This window comes from Muntiacus reevesi, chromosome 19 (assembly GCF_963930625.1).
Source record: "Muntiacus reevesi chromosome 19, mMunRee1.1, whole genome shotgun sequence".
NCBI classification, from domain to species: Eukaryota; Metazoa; Chordata; class Mammalia; order Artiodactyla; family Cervidae; genus Muntiacus; species Muntiacus reevesi.
Genome location: NC_089267.1, coordinates 36,830,771 through 36,853,527, shown reverse-complemented (window position 1 = coordinate 36,853,527; position 22,757 = coordinate 36,830,771). Strand labels below are relative to the sequence as shown.

The window sequence follows — 22,757 nt, the reverse complement described above, 5'->3', positions numbered from 1 at the left end:
GCCCATAAAATGGTATCTGACCAAAACTCTTACATGTTCCTTTTGCTAAGCTGCTTGCAGTGTGAGCACTGAAAGTACCTGACATGTTGACAAGCTGTGTGAGGAGATAAAAGATAGCACTGACAATGGTAAGTCTCAGAGGGACGGGAATCCATCCAGTCACCAGTACTATAAATAGTAAAAATACATTCCTCTTTTTTCCTCCCTAGAGTGGTGGGGAGTAGCATATCATTTTTTTTTTCTTTGAGCCTCTGACATCTAACTTTTGTTTCTTTGAAAATGTTTCCTGGTGTTCTAATTTTCTTTCTTAAAAGATTCTTTTTAATTGCAGGATAATTGGTTTACAATATTGTGTTAGTTTCTGCCATACAACAACATGGATCAGCCATAGGTATACATATGTCCCATATCTCTTGAACCTCCTTCCTACCTCATCATACCCTTCTAGGTTCTAATTTTCAAAATGGTTTGTGTTAATCCATTTGGGATTCAATCAGATGTTGAGTCAGTAAAATATCATCACTGATCTTTAATACAGTATATCATCTCACTTTTATAGGAAAAAGTTCTCCAAAGCAAAACAGAAAGGGTTGATTGTAACAACATGCTCAAGGACAGCTTTTATCCATACATCAGAATCCAAAGAGTATTTTCCAGTCTGCTTTTTTTAGGCATTTAAAAACCTAAACCTAGCAACAGGCAGAAGTTTTAAGTTTCTAGAAAAGTGAAACACATGGCCACTGAGAGTTATACTCTTGAGAAGATGCAAAAGAGATACACTTGTTTCATTTTTAAATTAAAACAGCTTTCATAAAACATCTTTTTCATAAATTTTGACAAGATTCTACTATCAAGCATCAAAGCCAACATCAAATGGTCAAAAGAGATTTTTAAGAAATTATGTACACAAAAGGGTATGTACCAGATAGTCCTAGATTTATGAACAGAGTATAATCCAAAGTTTTTGGAAATATGGATTTGTTTAGAATTCAGAAAACATTTTCTTAAAAAAAAAAAAGTAAAAAGGTATTGAAATGGTGGTTCCTAGGGCAGAACCCTATTTAATCAATGATACAACTTAACTTTATAGTTAAGTTGTTATTTCATCACCACAGAAAAATGCTAAAATCTAACTGGAAAAAATTAGAAACTAAGCTAGTATTTGTCTTTCACCGGCCCCTCAATCCTGAGAATGGAATATTCTTTTTTTTAATCCCTAATCTGATGGAACTGATGATGGTGATTGGAGATGAGAGCAAAATCCTTTCCAGAATAACTTTTCTTTCAAGGGCCACAGGAAGGGACTCACTTTCTCTTTTTTACCTTCACCTACATTACTCAGCAATAGCACAAAAGGACTGGAACAAAAGCTGGAAAAATCAGAAATAAAAACAATACCTCTTAATTATATTTGCAATTTCTTGAAAAAGTGCCTTCTCATCAGCAGCATAGGTAACTTCTAGTCCTGTGATTCCAGATCTAATAAGTAATGGGGTCTGATATCTGATATCTAAGAAATAAACAAAATGTTTATTATATATAATTGTGTTAAGTAGTAGTATCTTACTTGAGTAAAATTACACAACTAGAATATTTTAAAATAAGACAGCTTCCTCAAAGTAAACACATAATTGTTTCCTGAAAATTTTCTTAAAGGTATTCTAGTAAAATATGCAACTGAAAATTCAAATTTTATATTTTCAGCTATTTTCCTGAAGTCTACATTCACAAAATTCCCTAGATAACAACATGTCACCCAAAAAGAAATTTTATTACTTTATTTCTTTTTATAGGAAGAGCTTTGCTTAGTAGAGAATATTTTAATTAGTGGTATGCTGGAGAATATTTACAAGCACCTCTCCATAGGGGGAAAAAAGAAAGTCCCGATTTGTACTGCTTGCTTATTTCTAAGACATGAGAAATTATGACCATGGCTAAATTCAAATTACCAATGTGACATCAACTACTTCAAAAAATTCATGAAAATTTAGCAATTGGCTCATGAGCTGGTACCAGCCAGCTCAAGCATATCACTGATTAAACTGCAAATTCTTGAACAGTTTTGTTCCTACTCAATTGACTGAATTCAGATATTACTATTTAAAACTGCCAAACAACACTTGGTATTTTATAAAATGCCTTATGTGGTATCCTATATGAAGAACCTCTGAGCTTAAAGTATATGTATTTATGAAGAAATATCAATAAAATTGGAATATACCTTAAGTAGTTTGCAAACCATTACCTTATAGTAGTAACTTTTAAATTTTTAAAAAATATTTTTTGCCACACTGCATGGCATGTGGTATCTTAGTTCCTTGACCAGGGATCGAACCTGTACTCCCTGCACTGGAAGGGTGGAGTCTTAATCACTGGACCACCAGGAAAGTCCATAACTTAACTTCTTAAAGCAAAGAAAAACTCTGTATTAGCAGCAAAATACCAGCATGTATATATAAGGAAGACTGTCCACCCAACCTATAGATACACAATCATTTGAATTCAGCATTAACAATTAGTATTTCATATAATATTTAGATCAAATTAGACATGCTAATTGGAAATTTTATTAAGCTCTTTATATTGTACTGCTTCTGACTTCTAACAATAATTCAAGAATAATGAATCTAAGACAAAATTATATACAACACTTCCTACTCTCACCTCGGCAAACATTTAGGGAGAAGTTTTTTTTTAAGGCTAGCAAAGCTTTATTACCAAAGTTTTATGAGCACGATGTAAGAAATGAAAATTAAATGCCAGTCTTCCTCATGAACATAGGTGCAAGCATCCTAATATAACAGTGGCAAACTGAATACAGCAATAGCTAAAACAATATACATCAAAGCCAAGGTGACTGTATCCTGGTTTTGAAAGTTCTGTTTAACACTAGGGAATCAGTTACTTTAATCTGATACAATAACAGATTAGAAGATGTGCATGGTAGGAAACTCATGGATGCATAATCAACAAAACAGTATTACTTGAGGGAATTCCTAACCATAAGGTAGAGAGGAGTTCTTTACGCTTGTTTGGTTTAGACTCTGAGCATAGAAACTGCCCCAATAAAAGGTTCTTCCCAGGGTGAAAGAAAGTGTTAGTCCCTCAGTCATATCCAACTTTTTGGGACCCCCTAGACTGTAGCCCGCCAGGCTCCTCAGTCCATGGAATTCTCCAGGCAAGAATACTGGAGTGCGTAGGCATTCCCTTCAGGGAATCTTTCCGACCCAGAAATCATTACCGTCTGAAGTATGTAGGAAGCCTACATACTTCCTAGGGTATGTAGGTATAAAATTAATAAAAATGACCAATACCTTGACTAGATACTGTCTTTTCTTTATCAATCACGATTACACCTGTGAGTTCTGTTTTATCTGTATCCGGCAGTGGAGTGTCAGATGAGATGCAGTAGAACAGAGCACAGATTGGGTCAAATTCAGGATCTGGTTCTAAGTCTCGTCTAGTTCGAGCATGTAATTCCACACTGATTAGGGTAAGATTCTGTATCTATAAAAGGAAATAAATACCATGGTTTTAAGCATTTTTTTGAGACAAGTTGAAAGTAGTATATTTCACTAAGGCTCTGAGGAAATACATATGGAAAATTACAGAAAAATGACTATATAGGACACAGTCACAATTTAACATTCCACAAATTAAAACTAGGTTTTTAGTTCTAAGATCAGATTAAATCAATTCATGTTTTTCTTTTAAAAACTCTCTCTAGAGTACATGCAGTGCCTCTCAATTTTCTCAATTTCTATTTGAGAAAGAATGACTAGGCCAAAAGGTTGTACATTCAAACCAAAGTCTGTTACTTTCTATCCAGTTAACTGTTGTTCTACCTGAACTTTAAACTCAAAGGAGTTCTGTTTTTGAGTTTGAAACTCCTACTTATTTATTGTCTAAGAATTACTTAGACTTTCATATATAATAGGCAATTTTTTTAAGTTTTTCCTGAAAAAAAAAATTGTAAGAATTGTAAGATGTCAACTATACAACAGCCAGGTTTTTGAACACGCACATTTTCTCTTTGACATATAATCCAAAAAACGTATTATTTTTGCTTTTTACACTTAATTTCCTATGCTAATAAAAACTCTTTAACAGTAATCCTTGCTTAGTTCTCTAAGACAGAGTTAAGAATAAACTCTGGATAAGAAAAAAAGATATAGATTGGATTCATGATTACAGCTGGAATTATAGCCATTACTGTACCAGTGTTATACATATATCTGGCAATGGAAAATAGGAGACTACTGTTACAATACTGCAATTATTCAGGTCACCTTAGTTCAATAAAGGATCTATATTTTGTATTTATCATGCATGCCATCTGTTAAAGAAATGTAAATGCAGAAATTCTCCTTAGCGATGGGAGTAGAATTTAATGGATATCTCTGGAGGACAACTAAGCAATATCAATCAAAATTTTATAAAGACAGAACAAATTAGTGGTTACCCCGGGAAGAGAAGGGGGTAAAGTCACGACAGGATAGAGAATTAAGAGGTACAAAATATTATGTATAAAATAAATAAGCAACAAGGATATATTGTAAGCACAAGGAAATACAGCGATTATTTTATAATAACTTTAAATGGAGTACAATCTATAAAAATATTGAATCACTATATACCTGAAACATTTAATACTGTAAATCAATTATTTCCATTAAAAACAAGACATGTCCTTCAATCTAGCGTTCCTACTCTTGAGAATGTATCCAGAAGATATACTATGTATGTAGCCAAAATATATGCACAAATTGTACAAAGATGTTTACTAGGATGATACTATTTTCAGTTTTTATAAGTTATAAATGACTAAAAACCTAAATCTCTATCAGTTTGGAACTGGTTACTGCCAATAAATTAGGTGGCATACATAAATGCTACACAGAATGAATACTCTGTAACCTTTAACATTTTGAAAAGAATGAGCCAGATCTCTATCTCCTAATATGGAAAGATCACCATAATACAGTGATAAAATGGAATAAATGAGTGTAATATACTAAGCACATGCATAGAAAATGTCTGTAAAGAGACAAAAAACACAAAACTGTTTATTGTTTTGGGGAAGGGAATTCAGGTGGGAGAGAAGCTTACTTTTCAATGTAAATATTTTTGTCTTGAAGTTTTTTTACCATGTACATGTAATAGTCCATGCATTCATCAGTAAATTTGGTATTAAGTACTTTTTAAAATATAAAGAACATTAAGTATGCATGTATAGGTATATGGAATAAAACAAATCTCCAAAAATTGTGAAATGGAAACCTTCTCCCTAAACCTAAACAAAACAAAAAATCAGTTTAATTAGAAAAGAAGGAACATGTGGAAAAACTATGGAGAAGACTGAAGACAATTTCGGGCCAAAAGAGTTCTGGAGGTTGATTTATTTACACACTAGGCCAAATTTCACATTCCAATTTTGCCTTTTCATTCCTCAATATAAAATGCATTATAGTTCTTAGGGGTATTTTTTTTAAGCCAACATATGGAATGATGAGATGGAAAGAGATTTACTGAGTGTGATCAGTAAAGAAGGGGGTAAGAAAAGGTAATACAAACCTCTTTTTCTGTACTGAGTACTTTATGTGTAGAAGAGAGAGAGAGAAATCAGCTCAGGGTAATGTAAAACAGGAAAAATGCTTGGAGCACAATTTCCTAGTAAAAGGAATACAGTACAGTATTTTTTTTTGGTGCATTCCCTATCTGACCACCAGGCGGCGATTTGGACTGTGCCTTGAGATGCAAAAAGCGTGTGAGGAAGCTATGAGCAACTTGCCAGACCTTCAAAGAGATTTTAACTTCAAGAAGGCCCAAGATTCTGAAATAGGGTTACATAGAATAAAACAACAGTATAAGAAGGAAAATATGTTTTTTCAGATAATAACAAAAAAATCAAATGCAACAAGTCTTTTTGTTAAGGTCTATCACATTTGCTTTGATAAATACTTTTTACAAAATATTTTCTTTAATTTTTGAATTTTGGGTGTGTACTTGATAAGATAAACATTCCTGAGCTTGTTACTTAATATATCTGAGCTTCAGGGGATAGTATAGGATCCGATATAAAACAGGAACTAAATAAATTCTGCTGAATGAAGAAATGTGCAAATAAACTACTAGGGAGACGAGACTGTCCTGATCTAATTCTAAAAAAGTAAAAATCTTAGATCAAAGTTAGGGTAAAAGTGAAGACAATATTTAAATTTTTCTTAGTCAACTCATCCAATTCTCAGAAGACAGAACCTACTGGAGACCAAAAACCCAACCAAAAAAATCATATTCTCTGCTATAAGGGCAAAGACATAAAACAACTGTATAAACCAGTACTGACCAAAAGAAATATGAAAGTCACATTCATAATTTAAAATTTTTCAGTACTCACATTAAAAAAGGTAACAATAGGTTAAACTAATTTTAAAATATTTTCACTTAATCAATATATCAAAATTACCCATTCAACATGTAATCAATATAAAAAATTACTAAGGTATTTCATATTTTTTTTTCCTATTAAGTCTTTGAAATCAGTATGCATTTTACATTTATAGCACATCTCAGTGAGGTTGCAGAAGTTGCAATGGAAATAAATTACTAAAAATTAAATGAAATCTAAAATTTAATTCCTAGATACGTAAGCCAAACTTAAAATTCTCAATAACCAAGATGTTAGTAGCTACCATTCCGACAGCACACATATAAACAAAGAAAATATATTCTAATTTCACCTCCTTGCCAATCAGACATGTTTTGAGTTGTCTTCTTTACAGAAATATTTATAGTAAAGACAGATAAATTAACAGTGAATATAAATTTACAGTGAACCATTCATAAATATTCTCCAGTAAGAATGTACATTTTTTTCAAGATAGCTTCCTAGTCTTTGCATATGGTTTGTGCTGTGAAGATAACTGGGTTATAAAGATTACATGAACAAATGAATTGTACAAGCAATAATCCACTAAATCAACCAAACAGAAAATACAAGTAGGTATCACATTTGGGATGTGATATAACATGGTAATATAACAATCCCAGAGTAATATACAGAGTTTCAAATACCAGAGAAACGTTTTCTAAATTTTAGCTTCTTTTTAAAAACTTCAGGTATAAGGTTTGAGAAAACTGTGAAACCACAAAGCAGTCTCAATAAATGATGACTACTTTAAAAGTTTCTCTGTTTCATATAAACACATAAAATAGTAAGGATAATAAGAACAAGATAAAGACGAATAGGTATAGAATTCAATTTAGTCCTCTCCCTGTAAAAAATTTCTGTACTTGTACCATTGAATAAAACACACTCAAGGTATATAGCGTATATGTGTCCTTACTGTTGCAGTTTTACCTCATGTAAAGCTTTCGCCTCTTGTAAGTTTTGTATGCTGACTTTGAAACCGTAAGTATTGTTTAAGGATGGTCCATCAATCTGAGAAGTTTCTTTCTTTGGGGTATTTACTGCTGCAAATTGATTCTATTAAAAAAAACACACAGAGCCAGAAAAAAATAATGAGCAATCATTTCCTTTCTTTTGATTATTTATTTCTGCTTAGACAACTTTATGCATTTAGTAATATATGATAAACTAGTACCATCTCCTTAAATAAAAGAAGAAACTTAAGTATTTTATTTGCATTTTTTTCAGGCTAGTAACTCAAGATACCACACCTGGTATATGTAGAAATATTTGATATAATCTAAGTCAACCATATATTGATTCTTGAGTTTACAAACCCCAAATATTGAAAATAATAGCTTTGTAGAGAGCTGACATTTGTACCACATGGACATTTATCTTGACCTTTCTTGGAAACATGACAAGCAAGCAAACAATATATTTTCAAGTAGTCTGGCTAAAATGTATAAAAGATTTAAAATTGTGGGTTTGTATTTTACCCTAATACAACATGTATTTGAAAGATAAACTAAAGCATAATTTTCAAGGGGTTAGAAAGAATACAATCTATTAAAAAAAAAAAATATATATATATATTCTGATTTCCAAATCCATTAATAATTTTCCTGAAAGTGTTGATTTATGTTCATAGTACACTCATACTTGTTTTTAATATATGACTTTTAATTCAATACTGATTTTAAAATGATAGTTTTAAAAAGCATTTGTAATCTCAAAATAGAAATACTAAAATATATTTTATGTAGTTAATGATATTTACAAGAAGTGGTCAATACAGAAGTGATCTCTATCATATATTTCTAAGGATACATGTCTAATGAATACTTTTTTCACATAACCATGTATTTCCAGTTAAGTATTACAACAATTTTTAGTATTTGAATAAAGACATTTATGATTTTTCAGAGTTTTGGTAATAAATAATGTTGCTTTCCTTTGATACTTAGTAAAATGAACTGAAAAATCAATAATGCTATATTTGAGAAAAAAGTAATAAACCAAGAAAAAGGATATACTTTTGGTGGGATCAAAAATCACTTACTTGAGCTCTGCTGTCATTGGACTGTTCTGATTTTGCCAGTAATCAGTTAATGTATTTGTATCCTCATAATCCACATTTTGGCTATCATATTCACTTTCTCTGTAATATTTGTATTTACATATAAGAATCTTTTAGATCCCAACAACAAAAAAAAATTTTTTTAATTAGGCAAGTTCTTGTTGTCTCAAAGACATGTAAATAAATGATGCAAAAATATAATAAAATTATTAAAAAATTGAGACACAAAGTTATCAATTATCTAACTGAAATCCAAGAATAAGAATGGATCTTCCACTGATCTTTAAATATGTTTAGCATAGTTACCTTTGCTTGTGTTAAGAGTACTCTTCTAAGAGCGTCAGTATTACCTCCTTTCTTATGACTCAATTTCTGGGTTTTTGGTTCTGCAGAAAGAAATTTTATATTTAACATACAAATCAACATTGCCTGCTTCTGTGTGTTTTTTTTTTTTTTTTAAATTTTTGTTGTTCCAACTCTCAGATACCATTCATGAGTATTGTCCTATAAATTCTTCACAAAGATTACACAATTTAAAAATGAAATTGATTCAAACCTGTGATTCCCACACTAAAATAACTTTTAATATTTGTACTATTAAATAAAAACATTTAGAAATTAGTTGTTGAATTTTATTCCTCAGTTATTACCCTAGGGAATCATTTAATCCATTCACTCACTGATTTATCAAGTATATATGAAGATGAAGAAAAAAATAATCTTGTACCCTTGTGAGATCTAGAGAAAGAATCAGACATTGATCAAAAACATATAGAAAAGAAAGCAGAAGATAATTGAGAAATTTTATCTAGTCAGGGAATTAGGAGGGCTTTTTTGAGCTAAAATCCGAAGAAAGAAAAGAAATTAACTAGGAAAAGAGAGAATTTTCCCTGATTACCAAAGAAAAAAACTGGAAATTGTTAAGGGTGAATAAAAAGGCTAGGGTAGAAGCCCAGGTGAGAAATGAGGGCTTGGTAGTACCAGAGACAAAGTTAGAGAGTTTTGGGTAATTTAGGAAACAAAGAAGTGTGAAAACCACAGGATGGGCAGTGAGGGAATCAGGTGATATTATAAATAAGACCACTATTTCTGACCTGCGTAACTCAGTGACAGAAGAACTGGTGGTACTGTCCATTCAAATAAGGAATAGTTTTCAATGTGTGGGCATGTATGTGTGTGTATAAAGCGTGCTAGGTGATTGGTAGTGAATGGATGCAATGAGATCATAAACTAAGTTAAAAAAATACTGACCTTGTGGTGCTTCTGAGCACTCAAGTAGAAATGCCAAAGGTAGCTGGATATAGTGTTCTGAAGCTTAAAAGAGAATTCTGAACTGGAAATTTAAATTTGTGAATTATCAATTTTGTGGGCAGGAACTAGGTCATTGAGGGAGAGAACACAGAGTAAAGAAAGCTGAAGGCTAAGCCTTAATAAACTACAATATTTAGATAATAACTGAGAATGTGAGGTACACTTCAAAGGAAAGCAAGTAGGAAGAAACAGAGGGAAAAAAAAAAAAAGAGAGGAGTAGGGGTAAAGCCAAAGGGAGAAGAAGCTCTAAGGAAGGTGTGGTCATAGGAACAATGGCTGCTTGGAGGACATGTGATAGAAACACTGAAAAACATCCACTGCATGAAGATTATAGAGAATCTTCACAAGATCCATACTGGTGAATTGATGGGGACAGAATCCAGTTTAGAGTGGGCTGACAAATGAGTAGGATGTAAAGCAATAGAGCTGTCAAATTAGATCTTTTAAGAAATTTGGCTTTAAATGAGAGGAAAAAAGAGTAGAGGCTAAAAGATGGAAGGTCAAGATAGGTGTTTGGTTTTCTGTTTTACAGGGTGGGAAATATCTGGATATAAATCAAAGCCAGTAGGAAAAATTAAGTTGAGAAGATAAGGTTTCTGAGAGGGCTCCTACATTCTACCCAGAAGGCAAGAAGAAAGGATGGAAACAGATGTGAGTATATTTCACAGCAGAAAGATAAAAAAGGTATCATGTGATGATATCTAAGACATGATAAAAGAGCCATCTCTCATTAGCTGAGCTAAATTACATCTAAACAGCTCTAATTTTCATTACACAGTCAAAGATGCTTTCATTTCTGGTATCTGAAGAGCTCTATGGTGACTCTGTTATTTGTAAACTTACCTGTTGACAAAGGGCTAAGGCCAGCTGCCTCAGGAAGCCTTTCCAGGAGCTTTCTCTGTATGACTGGTGTACTATGAAGGCAAAGTGATTCACATATCTCAGTTCTTTTCCTAACATTAATTGGGGATATCACTAGAGGCTCCTGGGGCTCAGTGCAGGGGCTCTTCTGTACACTATCTTTTATGGGCTTTAGTAAGTTTTCAATAGTCAGAGAGTGTAGGTCCTCTACTGGCGATGAGGGTCTGTCATCTCCATTTAATGTTTTGGAATCTGGGGATGTTGCCTGTTGCCAAGGGGGAATTGCTGGAGAATCAGGAGAGCTATAACTAATAGAATAGTCACCGTCATCATCCTGATCTTTGTCAGCATCATTTGCGGAAGCAACTAGTGGCAGCGTCTGACTTTCACTTGCAGTCTGATGGCATTCTGTGGTTGGCGCTTGTAAAGCAATCTGAGAATTGTCAACATCTTCCTTGGTATGTGCTGTAGTGGGGAGTATATGTGGAGTTGTATCCATTTTTGGAGGCGCTACAGGTCTGTCATCTGGATTAACTGAAGAGCTGAAGTCTTCAGCAGATTTTACAACTCCAGTTGGCTCCATTTTAGACAGTTTCTTGGAACGTTCATATTCTTCTTTGGCTTGAAGCCATGCCTGAACCAGTTGTCGACTTGGGGCACATTTGCAAGGCATGATCACAATTTTTTTATCTTCAGCCATTTTACGATTATTACTTGATCCTTTATTGACAGCTGCTTGGCCATTGCGAGGGGGTGACCCAGGTCTTGGATTTTGAGTCATTGCTGAGAAAGCTGTTTTCCACAGACGAAGTCCTTCCAAAGAAAAGTCTCCCTCAAACTCAGCCAGATCATTTGGAAGTCGAGTTTCTACCATGAGAAGCCGTCCACCGATCTCCCTATAAACAACATATTTTAGAACAACTACTTTGTCTCAAAGAAAAATTACCAAAATATTAGCTCCTTAACTTAGAGATTTTTAAAAGTTCTTTTCGGAGTTTTAAAAATGCCTATTTCTTTCTTCTGTTTCCACATCCTATGCCCCAACCTCCACAAACATATATTTTATGTAGGTACATTCTATCTTTAGTCTCGATATGCTTTTTCTAACAGGTATATGACTACTAAATTAAAATTCCTTTGGAAAGTATCATCAATACGAGGGAAAGAAAGTGTCCAATGAAGACTTCTTTTCAAGGAGATGGTACAAACACATCTGATTCCTTTCCTCTATTCATTTTTTTTTTTTTCCCTCTATTCATCTTAAATAACTTTCCACTGTCACCATATAAGAATAAAAATGCTGGAAGAATTTATCATCAGAGACTATACCCTGGATTTTATCTATAACCTTTCTATACATTCCCTACTCTCTATGCAGCAGTCTAACAAAGCCTGTCCGTTGAAACAAGTCTTTATACCCTGCCAAATTCCCTCAAACATTAAAAAAAAATCACACACAATTGATGTAAACTGTAATTCTTTCTCCCCTTTACATGAAAAAGGTTAATACTAACACAAGAACTTAGCAGTTGGCAGGGTGCACATAGGTTAAATGCTACTAATGCATGTGAAGAATCACTAATTAAAAGGAAACCCGGCTTAGTTTCTAAAAGTTACTGTAAGTATTAAGCTAAATTTCGTTCTCTAATATATCTATAGGTCATGTATTTATGCCTTCTGCAGCAACATACTTCTCTTTTTCTTCTTCATGGTATCTCTTTCATGAGTATGAAGATCATTCTTAAAGTTTCTTCAATTACTTCTTGTAGGGCATGATTTCCCAAAAGACCTGGTCACTTTCTAGATAAAACTCAATAAACTGAATTCTTATTTTTGATTGGAGCTGTAGGAACAGCACTAGAGTTACCACATTTCCTTTCCCCCTATATATGGAAAGATTCTAGCTCTTACTAGTTAATGACATAATCAGGACTAGCACCTTCCCTGCACCTACCTGGCAGCTTTATGAAAAATCAGAAGAATTATTGTTATTGAAGGAAATGAGTACACATATGTGACTATACCCAACTCTAATATTACTAATACAGAGATCATAATGAAGTAAAAGATAAGCAAAAATTGCTGAGGTGTGGAAAATTCAGCTTTCTTGAATATTTTCAGCAGCATGCTAACTGTTACAACTCATGCTGTAATATATATCAAGAGCCTTAAATTTTTCAGTCATGCTATTTTGAGAGTTTTAAGTAAAGACTCCAAAATACAAGAAAAGCTTTATGAAGACGGTATCACATAATTCTCTATAGAAGCCAAAGAGAGAACAACATTTCTGTCTAGTAATATGCACATGATAGAATATTATGCAGTCATTTAAAATGATATTTCAAGCACTCATAAATGTGGAAAATGTTTACATTATAATGGTGAGTGAATCAATTTCAACATAATATTGTGACTATGGTAAGAACACATTAATAAAACAAAATAAAAACTATACTTAAAAATGAAAACATTAAAATATTAATAATGGTTGTTACTAGGTAGAGAAATGGTGTCATTTTTATTTCTTCTTTTCCTAAATTTTCTACAGTGAATACATAGTTTTTAATTAGAAAAATTTGCATAGGGTACAAATTTCAAATATAATGACTATCATCCTTTTATTTCAGCTGCAGTACAAGTGCCAAAGTTGGACAACAATTAATAGTAACACAGAGTAAATGACTAGGACATCACAAGTTAACTAAGAATTAAGAAGATGTGCAAGGCTAAGGAAGAAAATATAGATGAAAAAATATACCATAAATCACTACTGGTAAAGTCAAAGTCCCCAAAATAATGGAAACTAATGGCTAAGGAACATACGTTCATATATTCTGACAGTGAAATAGAGTTCCATTCATGTTAAAAAACCAAATGTGGGTACCAGGCACAAAAGAACAGCATAAACTATGTGCTAGGCAGTGCAGGGGTGAGGTAGGGTGAGGGAGTTTCTACCTTTCACTTCAAGTCCTTAGAGGAGGGAACTTCTACTCTATGTTTCTGATCACTTTTTCTCACCCCTTTCTTAAATGGGCTCTTGTAGAAACTACTGCTAATCTGCTGGGTAAAAAGCCTGGCATTTACTGTCTGCTTCAGCAGGGTGAGGAACACAGTGCTGCTCAAGGTCAGTGCATACATGCAGTGTGGCCTCTTGCCTTTGCTGGCACATCCTATCTCTTTCCATCATTTAGATTAAGTAAGCAGGGTCTGCCTCAGCACTCCTGGAAATTCTGCTCCGCTTCTGACTGGATGGCTGAAATGAACTGCCTCTCTCTGCAACTGATTAGGTAAATCCCTTAAACTTTCTGGATTAAGCCTTGTCCCCCAATTTAGCTCTTATCAGATATGTTCTACCTTGGTGATGCAGGCAGGACAGGATACCTACTTAACTACTGGTTTATAAATAGGCCAGGGCTGTGGTCTATTTATAAACCTTCACCTTTTGCTACTGGTTGTGTGTGTGCATGGATCTGTCTCTCTATCACTTTTCTGAAAAGATTCTTAAAAGAAGAGATGAGGGGAATCAAAGTCCATCTTGTACCCCTAATAAATGTACAAACAACAGTATCAATATGAATGAAGATGCTGGCAATATGAAAAGAGAACATATGTAACAGAAACAACTTAAAACAATCTTCATTTAGAGAAATATCCTGAGTATTTAAAACATATGTATGCTTATTTTCAAACATTTTTAAAAAACAAAGTTCTTTTTAAAATTATGAAAGCTTACCACTTTAGAAATAAATACTATCTTTAAAATGATAATACTATGAAAGTATTATGACATCCTTCTTGGCATTGTGTCACAGACAGTCTCTAATCCCGTAATGTTGATGCAGTACAAAATAACAGGTGAAGACCAACACTGATCAACTTAAATAAATTTCTCTGGGTACAACCATCCACCCAGTTTGTGAATTCTTTTAATATGTCCATAATTACAAAAGTGTTTTCATAATGATATACTTAGAGTATCACAGAGAAAGTAGTAGTCAGTTACCAAATTTTGTTATATACATTACCATCACTCAGAGTGACCCAAGGGGAAAAATAATTCTGATTACCTGGGCTTTTCTGGTACATCAGAAGGATTACTGCAAAATGGTTCTTGGTAAATGGTTTCTGAAAGGTCATGATCCAACAAAGTTGCCATAATTTCTTCCCTACTTGGTGGGGACATAAGTGGTTTCAGTATGTGAGCAGTTCGAGGGGTGAAACTGCCGTTTTTAGATTGCGAGGGAGAGCTGGTAGACCTCGGCGAACTATCCGGAGTTGGTGTCAACACATCAGTGTTTCTTGAAACATACAATTCTAAATCTTCAGAGGCTGCATCTACAAGTTCACCATCAGGGGAGGATAGTACTGTAGTAAAAGAAGTACTGACTGCATCAAGAGACTGCCCCATTTCTTTTCTGGTATGACTCTGAATCCAGTCTGAGCCTCCTGGCTGTGAGAGGCTGAGAAAAACTTCTTTGCTTATTGAACTCCTATTCAATCTGGACTTTTCATTTAGGCAGTTCTCTGACTGCTGGATACAGAAAGTCTCCACAATTGAATTAGACCGAGTTGTTAGAGGATGAAAGGTATTTTTCCACTGATTGTGGCGATGATTCTCATTGCTATCTACGGATGATTTCTCAAACAGTTCAGGACTCAGAGTACCAGATCGAATCCATGCAGTTGAGTCTGAGGTGTGATGTTTGTCTTCATCACATTTCTGGTTATCATGACTTAAAAACTCAGTTTTTTCTACAGTTTGTCCCGGGAAAAGATCCTGAACTGCATCACTTAGGAACTTCTGAGGCAAATTCTGATCAGCTGGGACAAACTGACTTCCAGAATAATAACTACAAAATCCACTTTGACCTATTGTATTAATATCAAAATTATAATTATGTTCAGGGGATAAGCTATCTTCAAGTGAATAACAACTTTCGAAACCTGGATCTGAAAAGAAGATGGGACTATCATCTGATAGGGAGTTATCCAACTGGCCAGAGTTTTGTAAATTTAGAGAGTCTACTTTAAGAAGTTTGGGAATTTTTTCTTTAGGTTTTGTACTTCTGGGAGTTCGAGGTTTCCTTGGAGATGTTACTGATCGTGTTCGTTTAACTGATTTATTATGCTCAAGAGAAAAAGAGATACTTCTGTTTGGTTGCTGTTTATTAGATAATGGGTCTTGTATGCTATTTGCATTTTGTGCTTTCTGTTGTCTTTTCTGCAACAATTCTTTTAGAACTGCCAGGCCAGACTGTCCTTCACCAAATGCTGAAGGTGTTGACACACTTCGATTCCTACATTGAGAAAGTGCTTTGGTTTGTGAAATTGCTTCTGACAATGGCTTTTGCTTTACCCTTTCAGGTTTAAAGTTTGACATGTCTAAAATAAAACCCCTTTGTTTTTGCTCCCAAGCTATTTGTTTGATCGGGCTTCTCAAAGAAGTTACAAAGCAATTATTAGGCATCTGACTTTCCTCTGAAGCTACATTTCCTGAAGAACAAGTTTCACTGTGCTTTGAATGTTCTGCCATGCACACAATCTGCTGCTGACTATCTTTGCAATGCAAAAAATTAGGGGCATACATCTGGTCTGGCTTTGATTCTAGGGAATTACGATATTCATTTAACTTTCCAAGAGATGACAAATAGCTTTTTTGTATATTTGCATTCTCTTCTATCTTTGGAGACATTATACCAGAAGACATCTGTGTATTCTGTGCTACCTGAGACAAATGGTTTGAAAGGTCAAATATATTTTTTTGAATCAAGCTTGATTCTTTTAGAGCAAACATAGCATTTTGACAATGAGATCGCTGAACATTAATTTTTGAGATTCCAGGTCCTAAAGAACTACAAACAGCGGAAGAATTCACATCATCTCGTGAACTGGGGAATGCCTGCAAATCTACAGGTTTCTTGCTTTCTAGGAAAGAAGAAAAGCAGCCAGATAAATTCTGTTGTGCATGAATTCCAGTGGGGATAGGAGCAGAAAGGGGATGATCTATAGCAGAGCCGATTAAAGACACATCTTTCTGTTTAAAAAGTAGTTGAGAGCCTCCAGAATTATCTGAGGTCTCAGGCACATTCTGATGTTTCAGCACAAACTTAACTTCAGTACCAGCTTGAGATTTTAGTTTTTCTTCCTTTAATGTTATGTGCTTTCTTGGTGTACTTTTCTCATTTGTTTTTTGTTTCTGCTTTGCTCTTGGTTTCTTTTTTCCATCATCTACTAGTTTACTTGTCTGATTTCGTTTGTTCCTTTTCTTAGAAACTGTAGAGGGATTAACAAGCTTTGTTTTTGATTTCTTAACCTGCATTCTTGCTCGACTATTTTTTCCTATACGGGAATTAACAGTCTTACTATTATATACATTAGGACCCTTAAAAAGCATTGCTTCTTTATCGGCAGCAGCCATTATTTCTTCAGCTCTTGGATCTGTGGGAGACCAGCAGCGAGGTGGAGAAGAGTTTATGGGACTTGTGCTTCTCTCAGAAAGAAAACCTAGTTTAGACATAACATCACTATAATTTAAGTCACAGTCTTCGGTTTCAGCATTATAAGATGGTGCGGGAGGAGAAAGAATAGCATGTGACCGTTTTTTCCTGAAAGACAAAGTTCTTCTAATATTTTCACTATTTGTCCTTTGTTGTTTACCAGTTTTTTTCTTAGCAGACTTATGTTTTGATTTTCTTCTGTGACTTTTCTTTGGTGTTAATGGATAAATGGGATATTTGGTTGCAGGGGAGTCAGGAACTTTTGGCCAAAAATCCTTCAAAGGTGCAAGTTTTTTATACAGTTCCATTTTTTCCTCTGTTAATATTACTTGTTTTTCTTTAGAGTCTATTTTTCCTAGTTTCACAAGCATATTTTTCCTCCCTCTAAACCTATTAATAATAATGTACTTTATGATGACAGGGGGCAACTTTTTAGACATTTTTCTGCGTTTTCGAGATTTGAGAGTTCCATCTAAACTTTCACCAATTTCCATGGGATGAGGTAGGCTAATTTTTGAGTTGTGTGTTACAAAACCTGACTCACTATCTTCGTTCTCATAATTTACCTTGCGTTTGGCTCTAAGGGTATATTTATTTCCACACAATCCAAAGGACTGCTCAGTTTCTAAGGTTCCTTCTCCAAAGTGACAGTCTACAAAACTGTCTGTAGATGTTTTATTTTCAAAAGTTCCACGGGTGACCTTAATTAAATCGCTAGCCAATACATTATCTTTCTCAGAATTATTACTATTACAAGCATTATTTTGTATACAATTATCTTTTGAGAATCCAGTTTCAGCAGTTTTGGTAGAAGTCTCTTGATGACTTGCAAGCTTCTTTTTATTCATTTTTAACCGGGACTGTTTATTGCCAGGTTGTAGTTTATATGTGACAGGAGAGAGTTTTTGGGGCCTACTGAGACAATTAGAGAGAACAACACTGGGAAAAAACATATAATGTGCTGCTTGCTGGCTGAGGCTTGGTTTTTCTGTTTTATGTTCTTGAAATTCTTCATATCTAATTTTAAGTTTATTTAGTCCACTTTCATCAGCAATGCTATCAAGAGGATGCATCATAGTTCTATTTTCACCTGAGCAAGACAGCAATTCACAATTTTCATTTAATGATGAAGGGAATAAACTATTCAGAGCTGTGCTGTTTCCTTTTTCATTTCCTTCAGAGGATAATTTACTCTTTGAATGATTTAAGTCAGAAAAGTTGAAAGAATTTTTGCCCAATGTACTTTCATTAGTGTGACGGCTCATATGTATAAAAGGGGCATCCTTATCAATTTTTCTAATGTTTGCATACTTTCTACTTGGTACTTGTCTGGTAACAGATGGAATATCGTCTTCATAATCAAAAGTACTACTTTCACAGGAAGATACTGGGAGGACATCTTTCTTGCCACTCTCTTTATGAGAGTTTTCTGAATGGACAGAACTGCTTAAAGATCCAGGATATTTCATAGAGTAAGTGCTTTCATTTGTAAAAGAAGTGACTGAATGATCTAGACTTTTCTCTAGTTTGCTTGGCTGTGAAAGGTCTTCAATTAAATCTTCCTTGTTCAAAACATGGGAAGAAAGGGCACTTGTGTGTTTACACTGAAAGGTGATCTTAGCGGAAGATGGGGGTTCTAATGTAGCAGCATCTTTGTGAAAGATGGAAGGTTTTACTGATAGCTTGCTTGTTGCAATCACAGAAGAGTGGGTTCTAGAACTTTCATTGTTCAGTGGATTGTCTGAAATGAGGGAAAAAAGCATGTGCTTCACTTCAACTCTTCTAATTTTTAAAATATTTTCCTATATCATGATGCTATCACCATGAAAGAAATTATATGAAATTACATTTGTATGTTTAAAACAGTTAACTCAACAGAAAGGCCGTTTTTATCATTAGGATGAAATCTTAGTCTGAATAATTGAGAGTTAGTTACATTCGACTATTAGTCATTATTTTAAACACATATGCCTTTGGTTAAAAACAGATGGTATCAATATTCATGCTTTTTGAGAGAATAAGGGAAAAAATCTCATTGCCTTGGAAAGTTTCCATATAAAATAACACATCTTTGCATTATCACTCTTGTTTTGCATTATCACTTTAAATAAGCTAAGCATATTTCTTATAGTTTTCTATGCTTAAATGTTATGATAAACTGATTAAAGTATATAAAGCTCTAATCAGTGATTGATAAAAGCTATCCTCTTAGAAATGAGAAAAAACATACTTTATCTACATTCTCTCAAAAGAAAACATCCTTGAGAAGGACAAAATCTAACAGTACTGTCATAGTCTCACTTAGCCAACTGTGTAGAGTGTGTGATTACATTTTCCAAAATCAAATATGTTTTCAGCCCCTAAATAACAAAATGCTCACAATAGACTAGTTTACTTACCACTATTTTCATCTGCAGTTCCATCTAACTGAGGTATAGAAAGATTGGCTAGAAGCAAACTGTTATTACTCCACTCCATTTCTTCTTCTGAAGATGAATCATCTTCTTCTGTTGAGCTTCTATGGGTATTTCTGCACAGTGATCTAGGGAATATTAAGATTCATCAGTGAGTATGAGCATTAGAAAAAAGGATCTCAAACTCAAATAATTTGCCTAATTTGACACTATACTAGTAAAACTGAACAAAGCAGATCTGAAAATTAAAACTTTAAAAAGAAAAGCAGATTTACTTTGCTTTGGTATCATGCCCCATCAAAAGTTATTGTAAATAGACTTTACAATTCCTTTCATGTGAGCTAGAAGATACCATCATTCCTATATTCACAGTTCCACAATATCTTGGATTACCATATCTAGTTATGTCCTTCCTTATATTGTCCCCTTTATATTATCATTAAATATACACATATAACAGCTTAGGTGAGTAACTGATAATTTCTAAAAAGGTAGCATCTTGGGATATTCTAAGAAGTTTCCATAGATATACAATTACTACATTATGGTTAAAAAAAACAAACAAAAAGGCCAGGGGATATTCAGGTCAGGGCTGAAAGAGAAAAGGGGTCAGATAGATAGGTTAGGAAGCAGCATAGGTATTGAGTCAATCCCAGCAGTGGCTATAAAAGCAGGGTTACTGAGGAATGGAGATGGACTGTGAAGTCCAGATGGATACTCTTCATAAGTTCTATCTCCTATCAATTACATTTTTCACTAGATCATAGCCTGATATTTTCCTTTCCATCTGGATGGGCAAACTTACTTTCTACCCACACCTTTTTCTTTCACTTGTCTTGAAAATATTACTTTATTATATGCAGAATAATTTTTCCATTAAACCTTTCCCAAATAAAATTAATGGCTCAAACTGTTAATAATTTTCTCCCTATATCATACAAAAATCTTTCACTTCTGCCTTTGTCCTGTGTAGCCATATGTAGCATATCTATGCTATGTTCCACATGATAACTTTTAAAATATTTGAAGGCATTTTTTTTTTTTTTTTTAATATTATTTTATTAGTTGGAGGCCAATCACTTTACAACATTTCAGTGGGTTTTGTCATACATTGACATGAATCAGCCATATAGTTACATGTATTCCCCATCCCGATCCCCCCTCCCACCTCCCTCCCCACCCGACTCCTCAGGGTCCTCCCAGTGCACCAGGCCCGAGCACCTGACTCTTGTATCCCACCTGGGCTGGTGGTCCGTTTCACCATAGATAATATACATGCTGTTCTTTCAAAACATCCCACCCTCACGTTCTCCCCCAGAGTTCAAAAGTCTGTTCTGTATTTCTGTGTCTCTTTTTCTGTTTTGCATATAGGGTTATCGCCACCATCTATCTAAATTCCGTATATTTGAAGGCATTTTTATCATTAGTTTCATAATTCTTCTCTAATTAGAGTAAACATTATCTATTCTTTCCACTGTTCTTTAAAAGTGACAGTGCTCACAAATCCTTCTAGTGTTCTTCTTCTTTCTCTTTACTTTTTCAGTATGCTTAAAATATGGTACTTGGGACAGAATATAATATCCAATATACAAGCAGAAATTAAATGACTCCCATTCTATATACTATACTTCTTTCAATTGTTCTCTAATATACTTTTATAAATGTTCAAGAATTTTTTCCAAGGTTAACCTCAGGATGATTTTCACAGAAATGATCCAGTCAGTGAATACACAAACATTAAACCATTATGGGATAAATGAAGTCTATTATTTTAAACACGTTGGCACTACTGGAAATAAGAAGATGGTGATTTTACAAGAATGTTACATATTTGAATGCGTATCTACTTAACATGGGCATGAAAATTTAAATAGTTAAACCAGGTATAATCTAAGAAACTGTAGAAGAAATGCTAATAACAGATTGAAGGTAAGAATCAAAGGGACACTATCAAAAGAAAACAATGAAAGAACAACAAATACAAAAGTAAAACAAATGGAGATAAGAAAAATGCTTCATTAATGCCACATGATCAATCAAATAAAAATATCGAATAGCTAACAAACTTTGCTGAAATATAAAAGAAGCAACCCAAGTTATTATAGCAAGATTTCAACACATCAAATAAATACTGTAATTATTTTACTAATAAAATCCAAAATCTGTCAGACTACTAAATGTTACCCCCAGGTACATCTGGTAGTCAATAATTAAATTCACTATTTTGGCAATCACACAACATTACAGATTTACTGTGCTCTTAATAAAGTACAGTTTATGGCTTTTCCACAGAAACTCTTAAGTCTAGAATGAATTGTAGGTCTATCTAGTCTATATTTGTGAAACTGACTGATTGAACAAAAAAACCTATGACTCTACACCTCCTTAGGTTATCTTTTCAGTTTCAAGATATTTTTGAACCTATATTCTGTCATCCAATGAATTACCAAACTCCAATGTTTCTGACAATCTCAATTCAATCAAGCATGACATTTGGCACAAAGCAAGCATTTAAGTGGTTTTTGAATGCAAAATCATCCAAGTTCCCTATGAACCCACCTAATCAGTCACTACTACCATCTTTCTTATCGATAAGGATGTTATGTAGGACTTTGTTAAACATCTGGCTGAAATTAAGACTCAATATGATTATTGTATTTCCCTAAGTGGCCATATTTTGAAAAGATATAAAGACAGTAGAGCATGAGTTGAACTCATAAAGGGTCTTTATATTCTTTGCTTCCCTTTGTAAATGCCCATGAAGTGTTCATTTAATAATCATAATTGTCACTCCTATTATAGGGGAGCAGAACTAGAAGCAAGCAAGCCAATTAAAAAGTGTTCTGGTCTCCAGATAAATAATAACACTGCCCAAACTAGGAAAGTTTAACAACAGATAGATATGTATAGGAAGGCAAGTTAAATATGAGATCGAGGTCATATTTAAAATTTTGGAACATTTAAAGAGATTAAACATAACTTTATTTTTTCCATTATTACTGAGATATAATTGGCACAAACGACTATGAATTTTTGATGCACAGCATAAAGGCTTGATTTACATATACTGTGAAATGATTACCAAAATAGTTTTAGTTAATAGCCATCATCTCAAACTCATTCTATGAGGCCACCAGCACAATGATGCAAAAACTAGACAAGGATACCACATAAAAAGAAAATTA

The 22,757-nt window shown here is 33.8% G+C and overlaps 1 protein-coding gene across 3 annotated transcripts in view; it reads right to left on the bottom strand.

Annotated features, from left to right (window-relative positions):
• Positions 1 to 22,757, bottom strand: part of REV3L (REV3 like, DNA directed polymerase zeta catalytic subunit) — a 175,499-nt gene that overhangs the window by 54,820 nt on the left and 97,922 nt on the right. For all 3 annotated transcript variants that reach the window (XM_065911638.1, XM_065911639.1, XM_065911640.1), the window contains 7 exons: positions 19,558 to 19,700; positions 14,729 to 18,899; positions 10,644 to 11,557; positions 8,796 to 8,875; positions 7,361 to 7,486; positions 3,315 to 3,507; positions 1,399 to 1,510 (listed from right to left, as the gene is read on the bottom strand). In XM_065911638.1, the coding sequence (XP_065767710.1) occupies positions 1,399 to 1,510; positions 3,315 to 3,507; positions 7,361 to 7,486; positions 8,796 to 8,875; positions 10,644 to 11,557; positions 14,729 to 18,899; positions 19,558 to 19,700 (5,739 nt within the window). The remainder of the gene's footprint in view (positions 1 to 1,398; positions 1,511 to 3,314; positions 3,508 to 7,360; positions 7,487 to 8,795; positions 8,876 to 10,643; positions 11,558 to 14,728; positions 18,900 to 19,557; positions 19,701 to 22,757) is intronic.